This window comes from Myxocyprinus asiaticus, chromosome 48 (assembly GCF_019703515.2).
Source record: "Myxocyprinus asiaticus isolate MX2 ecotype Aquarium Trade chromosome 48, UBuf_Myxa_2, whole genome shotgun sequence".
In the NCBI taxonomy this organism is placed as follows: Eukaryota; Metazoa; Chordata; class Actinopteri; order Cypriniformes; family Catostomidae; genus Myxocyprinus; species Myxocyprinus asiaticus.
Genome location: NC_059391.1, coordinates 2,463,331 through 2,475,423, shown reverse-complemented (window position 1 = coordinate 2,475,423; position 12,093 = coordinate 2,463,331). Strand labels below are relative to the sequence as shown.

Here is a 12,093-nt window from a genome sequence, read left to right as displayed (position 1 = left end):
CATTATGCCACCACAAGGACCTAGAGCGCATTGGGAATTGGGTATGCCAAATTGGGGATAAAAGGGGAGAAAATCCGACAAACAAACAAAAAGAATGAGAAATGTCAGAATAATAGCAGAGAGAATTATTTATTTCAGCTTTTATTTCTTTCATCACATTCCCTGTGGGTCAGAAGTGCCTTTAAATTGTTTAACTTGGGTTAAACGTTTTGGGTAGCCTTCCACAAGCTTCTCACAATAGGTTGCTGGAATTCTGGCCTATTCCTCCAGACAGAACTGGTGTAACTGAGTCAGGTTTGTAAGCCTCCTTGCTTGCACATGCTTTTTCAGTTCTGACCACAAATTTTCTATTGGACTGAGGTCAGGGCTTTGTGATGGCCATTCAAGTACCTTGACTTTGTTGTCCTTAAACCATTTTGCCACAACTTTGGAGGTATGCTCGGGGTCATTGTTCATTTGGAAGACCCATTTGCGACTGAGCTTTAACTTCCTGGCTGATGTCTTGAGATGTGGCTTCAATATATCCACACAATTTTCCATCCTCATGATGCCATCTATTTTGTGAAGTGCACCAGTCCCTACTGCAGCAAAGCACCCCCACAACATGATGTTGCCACCCCCATGCTTCACGGTTGGGATGGTGTTCTTCGGCTTGCAAGCCTCACCCTTTTTCCTCCAAACATAACGATGGTCATTATGGCCAAACAATTCAATTCTTGTTTCATCAGACCAGAGGACATTTCTCCAAAAAAGTAATATCTTTGTCGTTGTGTGCACTTGCAAACTGTAGTCTGGCTTTTTTACGGCAGTTTTGGAGCAGTGGCTTCTTCCTTGCTGAGCAGCCTTTCAGGTTCTGTCAATATAGGACTCATTTTACTGTGGATATACAGTATCTCTCAAATCGAGTATGGCACTGTTAGATGCGCTGCGTCAGGTTTGACATTAATGATGTTTGGTCACAAGATGCCAGAGAACCAATGGCTGGATGCAAAGCGTCTAATAGTGCCATATTTGATTCAAGACCTACAGCAAAGGGCTGATTAATTAACAATTAACTAACAATTTAAATTTTAGTCTGCTCCTTACAGGGCACAAAAGACTTGGAATATCATGCACAAGACATACAGACTACTTTTATGATACTTTTATGGTGCTTTTTAGTCATTTGCAGCTTCACAGCCCCAGTCCCCATTTACTTTCAATATACAAAAAAAGAACGGCACAAAAATTCACGCTTTTGTCCTCCACAAAATAAAGGAGGTCAAATGGATTTGGAAAGCTATTAGGGTGTTAATTAAATAAGATACATTTGTTGTTTTTAGAAATAGTCAGGGCGTAGGCCAGACGAATGTGACATAACTACATTATTTTCTCCCCCCAATCATGAAGGGACAGAAGAGACGAGGTAGAATGCCAATTTCATCCTGTTATTGCCTCATTCATTACTTGGAAACATGATATTTGATTTTTAGTACTCTTCTTTTCATTGCATTTTCAGTGTAAACACATTACTTACACTACATATTGCCATAGAATAGTGCAGACGTATATAATTTGGGATGCAGCTTATGTCATGTCTTTCAGAGTTTTGCGTTCAGTGTGGACAAATTACTCATCATTGATGTCACATCATGCCTTGTTAGGACACATTGTTAAGTACATTTAAACAGATGGTACAAAAATTGGATAGGCTAGTGTGTAAAATATGTACATTAGGCCTTGATATGTACATATTAAGGCTAAATGCCAAACTAGTAATGATAACCAGAAGGTTGCTGGTTTGATTCCCGAAGGAAGTGGGTCCATGATCCATCACACTCCTGATTTGACCATCCCTGGGATTGTCCATGTAATAAGTATAGTGGAAGGCACTTCAGATCAAAGGGTCTGTTAAATGATTAGTGCTCATTTTGCTTAAGTAGTCTCCACTAAACACCTGTCAGAGCCCTTTTAGCTTTACTTCTACTCTGTCCTGGCCTGCTGCATGAATCCTCAATAATTAACCATGAGTCATTAAAGCAGTTCTAATGCCTGCAATAATCTGTGCATCCGCTTGTAGATCAATAGCTAATGTCGTCATGACGGCATCACTTTGTGTAGAGAAAAGAACAGGATGTGGAATGGCACTACTGTCATTATGCTTAAGAACGCTTAATGTGCCCGTCTGTGCTGTGACTCAATAAACAACAGGATCTGTCCTGTGAGCATGTGGAGCACACTAGAAGGCCAGAATCATTGCAGTCCAACAAATTATTAAACAGGCTGAAGGACTGGGCAAATATGCTGGTTGAAACAAGTACACATTTGTCTAGAAGTCCTTTTTGACTATATACTAATATGTGGTACTTTCTGCATACTTTACAGTGTTAGGAGCCATTTACACCAAACCTGTTTATGTGTCCATCCATGCTGTTTTTCAACTGTTTGCCTTTGTAAACAATTGCTTGACATATTAGTATATTATGAGCTTCTAATTTACATGTAGAGATAAATTGAGGAACAGTTTATTTGAAATAAGGTGTATCTCTGTGGTGCAGAACTGACCCTCAACTAAGCACAATGACACCCCCCACCCCCACCCCCACCTCCAACCACACACACACACACACACAATCCACCACCCCCCATAACCCCCACCCCACTGTTACATTTGTTAACATGTTCAAGCTTTCCAATTAGCGCTTGTTCAGCTGCCAGCAAACAGGGAGAGAGAAGCAATCACATTAAATGACTTAGATATTATTATACAGTATAATATCTGTATTAACAGTGCACAGTACTTATACCGTATATTGTGGCCAAAATGGTGTCCAGTATGCCATGAAAGGTCACATTCTAAACAAATGTGTGCCATAAGGTTTTCAAACACATGTTCAAATAAAAACACAGAAACCTCATTTACTGTTCTGGTAAAATAAAAAGGATGCTGGGAAGATAATTTATATATATATATTTTTTTTTTTTTTTTTTTTTTTGAGAAATACATTTCAGTGCAATTTACATAACGAACTAAATATTCTTGTAAATCTGGGTAAAACTTTGCATTGATGTTCCCTTTGTTAAGGGATTATAAAAAGGTTTATTAATGACAAATAATTCATTTACAAATGCTTTATTTAAAATAAATCATTGAAATATGGTTATAACAACATGCATAAATAGTGTGACTTTCATGCATTACCTGTCAAATGGTTAGCCATTTTGCCTCACATGTTATAAATGCTTAATAACACTTGTTCAACATTAGTAAACTATGAAAATGTACTTTAAAGTAAAGTGGACAAGTGTGAAGCATTTATTAAGGAGTTGTCAACATTATAAACCTGTACATAAAGTTGAGTATGGTTTAATGGTCATCAGGCTTTATTATATGATATCTGCTGTGAAAGAGCATGAAAAGCTGAAAAGTGTTTTTGCACTTTAAGTAGCTTTAGGACTTTAGGTAACTAGGACTAGGTAAAATAATTCATTTGACATCAATGTGACAAGGGAAGTGACAACACAATTGAGTCAAGACTATATAAACACAAAGCAGACTGTCGCAAAATAACATAATGCCTTATTTTAGTCTGACAATAGTAGCCTATTTTGCTACATTGTGACATAAATCATGAATTATGGCATTTTATGTTTTTGATTCATATAAAACAGTATGAATAAGTGTTTTGATTGAGTATTCATAACATATAAGTTCAAATGTTTACTATTTGGCAAGTATTAGATGAAAATGGCCATTTTTATACATGTAGCTATTACTGCACATAAATGATTTATAATACATTTGTAAATTATGTATTAGTTGTTAATGAACACCTTTATAACCACTTTACAAAGAGAACATACATATTTAATGGCCCAGCCTCAAACGGCTGAATTGGGACAGAAACAAGCTAAGGCAGCGCCCCGGGTAGGTTTTGGTTCTCTTAGCAGATGAACAGTTACAGAAGAAAGCAGCATTAGATAGACCCCAAAATAGGCTGCATCAAGACAGAAAACTAGAACTGTGAACAATCTGCACTCATATTCATTATAAATACTGAGTGTCAATGCAACTCCCCTAAAAGGCTTTTATAACCAATTTTATCTCTGGAATAGCTTACTGTAATATTAGTAATTACATTTTGAGATATTTTCTCTGATCTCAACTACTTGTGTTTACGCTGACCCCATCCTGAGAAGTGTGTGTTGCTGTATTTAATATCTCCTACTCAAGAATTGAACACATTTATAAAAAAGTATAATTTATGCCTCTAATATCACAACAGTGCACAAAAGTAGCTTCCTCTTACATCCCAAGTGTGCTGCTAAAACATGGAAAATTGGCTTTTTCTTTTCCATCTCACGGAAATCAAATCATCACTTCGGTCGAATCACCCTGAGAGTAGCGATTTTCAACACAGTTTGATTTAATAGGGAAAATAACCACTTAAGAGTTTGTGGTGACCCCATTAAACAAGATGAAGGTGGATCAATGGAAAGTGCTTCCCATAACCAGAGTCAAGATGCCAGTATCAGTGATGTAAGGCGAACACCAAAACTGCATTCATGAACATTAGCTTGAAGCTGTTAAGCAGAAAACATTAACTGCAGCGCAAAAAAACAACAATATAAAAAATAAAAAAAAACTGGTTCAAATGCCTTAAATTCAGAAGTTTGGAAAAAGGTAAGGGAGGTAAATATATATATACACACAGCCACAACATTAAAACCACCTGCCTAATATTGTGTAGGTCCCCGTCCTGTCGCCAAAACAGTGCCAACCCACTTCTCAGAATAGCATTCTGAGATGCTATTCTTCTCACCACAATTGTACAGAGCGGTTATCTGAGTTACCGTAGACTTTGTCAGTTCAAACCAGTCTGGCCATTCTCTGTTGACCTCTCTCATCAACAAGGCATTTCCATCCACAGAACTGCTGCTCACTGGATGTTTTTTGTTTTTTAGCACGATTCTGAGTAAATTCTAGAGACTGTTGTGTGTGAAAATCCCAGGAGATCAGCAGTTACAGAAATACTCAAACCAGCCCGTCTGGCATCAACAATCATGCCACAGTCCAAATCACTGAGATAATATTTTTTCCTCATTCTGATGGTTGATGTGAACAATAACTGAAGCTCCTGACCCATATCTGCATGATTTTATGCACTGCTGCCACATGATTGGCTGATTAGATAATTGCATGGATGATTGTTGGTGCCAGATGGGCTGGTTTGAGTATTTCTGTAACTGCTGATCTCCTGGGATTTTCACGCAGAACAGTTTTGCATATGAATGTCATTAAAAATACTAATATTTTATCACATAAGTGTATAGAAATATATATTCTCATACACTGTGTGATATACGAGGCTATTAAATGTTTGCAGTGTAACAATAAGCCTGTAGATGGCATACTACTACATTTTTTGAAAGTTTTATGAGAGTTGTATGTCAATGTTTCATTACATCATAAGAGAAAAACAGAAGTAAACCAAATTATTAGTCACCTCAGTGATGATTAACTTTTAAAAGGCAAAGGATGTAAAGAAACCACTGATTTTTTTTTTTTTTTTTTTTAATTCATCAGTATTTTCCAACACATTAGGGCCCAAAAAGCATTGTCATGTTTTTCTTCCAAAGTACTTTTAGAATTTATATCATAATGAACTAACAACGGGATCAAACAAGAATAAAATAAATATATTTATACAACAAATATGACAAAATATAAAAGAAACTAACTGAAAACAATATTTAGATTTTCATTAAAAAAATACTTAAAAAATATTTTACCAAAATAATAATAATAATAAAATTATATATATATATATATATATATATATATATATATATATATATATATATATATATATATATATATAACACACACACACACACACACACACACAAACACTCACACACAAACTATATTAGCTTATTTTTTAAGATTTATGCATATAAATTTCATAGGAAAATTACAGCAAATTGAACTGCATAATTTTTAACAAAATGAATAAAACTTTATTAATACATTTACTTATATTTATTCAAATTATAAATATATATCATTTGATTTAATTCGTAAAAGTCATCTTATTTAATCCCATTAGGATTAGTTCCATGTTATGACAGAAATCCTTTAGGATTCTTTTGGTAAGGAATTAAATAAAGATACTGTAGATGTTGTTCTCTGAAATCCCTGAAAACTTCTCCAGTGATAAATATTCAAATTCGTCAGATCTAATGCGCATAAACAAAATAGTTCACGCACTCATGATCTATTCATTTAAAGGATATTATATTTCGATGGGATCCAGAAGAAAAATGATATGCGCCAAGCACACTTTATCATAAAGTTGACCATACCAAAAACATGATCTCTACACCGAGACATGAACTACAGTTGCCCAGAGCAGCACTTTCCCCCAAAAACGCGTTATCACGCATAAACATCCGCAAAAACAGCGCTCACTGACCCTTCAGCTTCAGCTGCTTGAATGACTGTATGGATCCAGAGTGATGCACCATGGTGGCTCCCGATAGAGATCCGCGATTACAGCAGAGAATGAAGGCAGGATACATGGGAAAGTATGGAGCGATCGTGTCTCTCCTTTGCGCAAACCAACACCTGTCTACCCTCGCGCTCCACCATCCGGGGCTGTTGTCATGGTTACGTATTGTAAGAGGGTGGATGGATAGATTGACACCCTTCAGGGGCTCGGAGATGGAATCATCCGCGTTAGGGGGCGTTCACAGAGGACACGTAAATGTGTTTTGTCTGAGCTGTTTTTAAATAGTTGGTCTATGCGTCAGACGGACGTATTTTATGGTTGCGTCGCGTCTCGCACAATGAGCTTTGCGTTTTTAGGAAGCCGCGTCAAGTTAAAAATGGATTAAAACGCGCCTCGAGACGCCTGCTTTCTGTTTCTGTACGTTGCGCTCCGTCAGTGCTTTTTTTTTTATTATTTATTTATTTTATTTTTTTATTGTTGTTGGTCTATGTAAAAATGCGTCACATTGACGGCTGACAGTTGCGTCGCGTCTCGCGCCATGCGCGTTTCTTTTTCAAAACTGCGTGTCAAGTTAAAATTAGTTCAGCTACAAAAACGCGTCTCGAGTCTCCTCAGTTCTTTTCCTTTGCGCTCAGTCTTTTTGACACGATATGTGAACGCCCCCCTTCAGACGCAATAAAAATAACGCGCATCAACGTGCGGGTTACGTGTGTGACGAGTCAAGGGGATTTGTGTCAATAGCAATAAATCTCCAGGGAATACAACAATAAAGTTTTTAATTCCCAATCATTTGCCATCTTTATAAGAAATCCTTTTCTCAACTTAAATAGTTTAGTTTTGTCATATGGGGCGGGCGTAGGAATTTGTAAAGTGAGCTAGCATGGTAGACTCGCTCAGCTAGTAATGGAAAACACAATTTCTGCCAAAATAACATTATGTAGTTATTGCGACTAAAACCATAACAAAATAAATGGGATCTCCTTTAGAAAGTGTTAGAAGCTTCATTTTGTTTTACCTTCTTTTTTGATGAGTGATGTCTAATATGTTAGCACTGTAATAAGAATGACTGTAGCTAGCCTGTGTAATTTTGGTGAAAAATCTAGTTGCGATGGTAGTTTTTTGTGAAGACATGAGGTGTTTCTTGTTACTTGTACACTCCAATCAAAGTCAGATGATCTCCAGTCTCCGACAATGGATCCTTTTCACACTTTCGGCATTTGGAACGGGGAAGCAAACGACTGCAAGTTAAACTTTGATAGCGGTGAATGAGAGCGAATAGGAGACCATGCCAGATGCATGTTTTGCTTACCCATTTGCTCCAACAGCAAATGAAAAACGCCACGATTACGTTTGTAAAACTTTCCAAATGAAGGAAAAAGGAGAGAGCGGTGGATTGCGACAGTCAGAAGAAAAAATTAAAAAAAAAAAACTGCTATGCTCCCGTTAGCTTAGCAGTTGTTTGATTGTCACCAAAACACGTCTCCTAGCAGCCAAACTGATAAATGATGCTGCAATACTAGCATTTGTTGTACATGTGTACAATTATGAAAAGACAGTACAATTTACCATATTTTAAACACCAGTCTCTGCAAATGTTTGCTAAACAGGTTTTATTATGATGTAATGTAGGAACCTTGACTCATTTATCGATATTATTTAATAAAAGTGAATGTTTATCATTAACTTTGTGCATCTGCATGCCAACATGTTTGCATCATCTTGGCGAAATCAGAGTTGAAGTTTCCAAGTTTCCAAGTTGGAAGTCCAACTTCAAGGGGCAACTTCCATTGCACATTGAATCTTTTTGTAGGAATTAGGTTGGAAACCCCTACTTTCCAAGTTAAATGCAATGCAGCATTAACACGACAGGAACACTGCATTGACCATTCAGCACCTAGGACAAGAACTATCCATTTTATGATGGTTGCTACACTGGTTGTTTCTGATAATATACAACAAACCTTTTTTGAGAAAGTATCAAAGTGTACTTCAGTCTCCTATGTGCCATAAATCTGTGGTTCTAGAGGGTAGCAGTCTGTTCTGATAGAGTTGTTGTCACATGTGAAGAAACAATGATAAATGCAAATTAATTAAACACAACTAACGGTATAACCACTGTGCATAGATATGACAGAACAATTAATAGACTTATAAAAGGGAGGAAAAAACTCTTACCATATCTCTTGATATTGACGTCAAAGGCTGCACATCCAATCACACTTTAGGTTATGGTAATTTGCCGCAAATTCATCTGTCACTTAGGGCTTAGACGCTGATAAATTTGGCTTCATGCACAGCCTAGCTGTACTTCAGTGCAATGGTCAGTCCAGATGGCCAGAGGACAGCTGGTGTCATTAAACAAACTCATTCATTCATACTGATACTGTTACCAACCACACGGCTGTCTGACACTTTCACACCAGATGTATTGTCTGATTCTGTGATTCTGGGTCCAGTCACACAAACGGACATTATTTTAGACCCAGGTTTGATCCTAGCAGCAAGTTTATATGATCTGTGGCAGTGACAGGCACATTAGAGATGCTAACTTTCCTAACAATAACTCTTGCCATGGCTGGACAGCTGAGTTTGAATGCAGTCTAGTCAGTCCTATATAAATGTCACATATCCTGATGCAGGTTCCCACACTGAAAGAGTCTGACATAGCTCTGGGAAAAAGTGTAGAAAATCAATATCCATTCAGTATAGTGTTGACATCTCAACCATGAGTGACAAATGACAGAGACATTAGCTGAGAGCAGCAAAAAAAGACTGTATATTACACACACACACACACACACACATACAAAGGCATTTTGATTGTGTTAAAAGAGGTATCCACCCAAAGAAGAGAGGTGTGCTATTAATTGTGATCAGTCTTACGATTTTCTCTTGGCAGACAGTAAAATGGGTAGACAAATCCCATAACTTATATTGAAGGATGGACCCAAGCCTTATCTAGAAACCAGAATATCGCAGTTTCTTGAGAGTTGGCTCTTTTGAGTTGGGCTAGTTAGAAACCACCCTAAAACAATCCAGAATACCCTAGCAACCACCTAGAAACCACCCTGAACACCCTAGCAACCTCATAGCAAGACAATTACAACAACTCTAGACACCTCAGCAAACACATTGCAATACCCGAACCACCTACCAACTGCATAGCGACACATTAAAAAGAACTCCCAAGCAACCTAAAAGAAACCTTCCAGTACCTTCCAGTATTGCTGCGTCAACTGGTCTTCCACGGAGGATACCTCGTCTTTGCCCGCGTGTCGGGAGTTAAATTCATATCTCTGCTGGACGTTGTTCTGCATCTCACTAGCTTCAACGGAGGATTCTATGAATCTGTTCCTGACATCCACAATGCACACACTCATCCAACAAACACACTCTTCATGGATTGCCCCTTGCGCGACTACGATGGGCACCCCATTGGAGATCGCTTCCTACTGCTGCAGCCGGTGTCTGTATTTTCTACATTTCTCAACCCATTCCTCAACATGCTAATAACCACTCTGAATACCTTAGCAATCACATAGCAATGCCCAATCAACCACCTCAAACGTCCTTCCAACTGCACAGCTACACATTGAAAAACACTCAGAAAACCTTAGCAACTGCATAGCGACACCCTGATAACCACATAGCAACATGCTAACAACCACTTTTAACACCTTAGCAACTTCATAGCAATGCCCAAGCAACCACCTAGAACAGCCTACCAACTGCAAAGCTATGCATTAAAAAACACACCGAACACCTTAGCAAGGGCAGTAGCAACCTGGTATCCACATGGCAACATGCTAACAGCCACTACCAATACCTTAGCAACTGCACTGCAACACCCAGGTAACCGCATGACAACATACTAACAACTGCTCTGAACACATTAGAAAGCACACAGCAACGCCCATGTAACCACCAAGAACAACCAACAAACTGCATAGCTACTGTACATATTACAAAAAAACAAAACAAAAAAACACTCAGAACACCTTAGCAACAACATAGCAACAGCACAGAGTGCATGGCAACATACTAACAACCACTCTGAGCACTTTAGCAATAGGGTTGGTAAATGCCACAGACCTCCCAATTCAATATTACAATGATATTTCCTAGCCGATTCCATATGTGTTGTGATACTGTGATTCTGTAAGTATTGCGATTTTATGTTTTGATATAAACACTTAATTAAAAGTCCTGTTCTCAGAAAGAAATGTCTATTTAATAACGGTTGTGTCTGAAACTTCATAAAAACATTTTTAAAAAAATGTAAGTCCTTTTTCTCAGAAATAAATGTCTATTGAAGAACAGTTGTGTCTGAAATGACAATTATTTTCACTCTGTAATATGTAATTTACAGATAAAAGGTAGGGATGTGCAAAACTATAATTTAAAACTACCAACAGACCTTATTCACTGCAGCTCTGTCTTTGATTTTTGACAGGAATGACAACGAGGCTGTGAGGAATAGACTTACAGTCTCTTCAATGGGCTTTACTGCATTTTAAAGCATTTTTGGATCGTTCCGCCGACAATACATTGAAAAAATATATTTTCAAAAATATTCAGTAGACAAAAAACTACAGACAACATGAGTTGTGGAAAAGCAGATGTGATTTAGGAGCTTTTTACAGCTTTATACCGTGCGTGCCATTGAAGAGGTGGTAAGTCCATCCCTGACAGCCTCATTTTCATTCCTATTAAAAATCAAAGATGGCATTTCAGAGAGAAAAACTTGAGAGAAAACCTGTTATGTGGAACTCTGCACAAATATAGCTTCCTATCCTTACAGTATCTCTAAATGTTATTGTAGTATTAAGATAAAGATGTATTTTTTTTATTAAATCAAAAAATAACATTTTCATCAGGGAGACGATTTTAAAATTGTTTGGCTCAAGAATCACGATTTGTAACAGAATCGATTTTTTCCCCCAGCCCTACTTAGCAACCGCATATCATCAGCCCAAACTGCATGGCAACATACTAACAACCTCTGAACACCTCAGAAACCTTAATGTAATGCCATAGCAACCATCTAGAACACCCTACCAAATGCATAGATACTGTACACATAAAAACACTCAAAACATCTTAGCAACCACATAGCAACAGCCCAAAGTGCATGGCGACATACTAACAACCACTCTGAACATCTTAGCAACCTTATTCCAACACCATAGCAAATATCTGGAACACCCTACCAAATGCATAGCTACTGTAACCATAAAAGCACTCAAAACACCTTAGCAACAGCCCAAAGTGCATGGCAACATGCTACCTACCATTCTGAACATGTTAGCAACATTATGGAAATGCCCTAGCAACCATCTAGAATATCCTACCAACTGCATAGCTACTGTACACAGTAAAAAACACTCATCATAGCATCCACATAGTAACAGACCAAAGCACATGGCAACATGCTAACAACACTTCTGAACACATTAGCAACCCTTGCAACCATCTAGAACACCCTACCAACTGCATAGCTACTGTAAATGTTAATAAATATCCAGAATACTTAGCAACCTCAAAACAACAGCCAAAAGTGCATGGCAACATACTAACAACTATTCTGAACACCTTAGCAACC

General features: G+C 37.7%; 1 protein-coding gene across 2 annotated transcripts in view; it reads right to left on the bottom strand.

Annotated features, from left to right (window-relative positions):
- LOC127437228 (anoctamin-3-like) overlaps positions 1 to 6,626 on the bottom strand; it is a 181,882-nt gene extending 175,256 nt beyond the window's left edge. For both annotated transcript variants that reach the window (XM_051692036.1, XM_051692037.1), the window contains exon 1: positions 6,456 to 6,626. In XM_051692036.1, the coding sequence (XP_051547996.1) occupies positions 6,456 to 6,561 (106 nt within the window). In that variant the 5' untranslated portion in view covers positions 6,562 to 6,626. The remainder of the gene's footprint in view (positions 1 to 6,455) is intronic.
- Between the last annotated feature and the right edge of the window lie 5,467 nt (positions 6,627 to 12,093).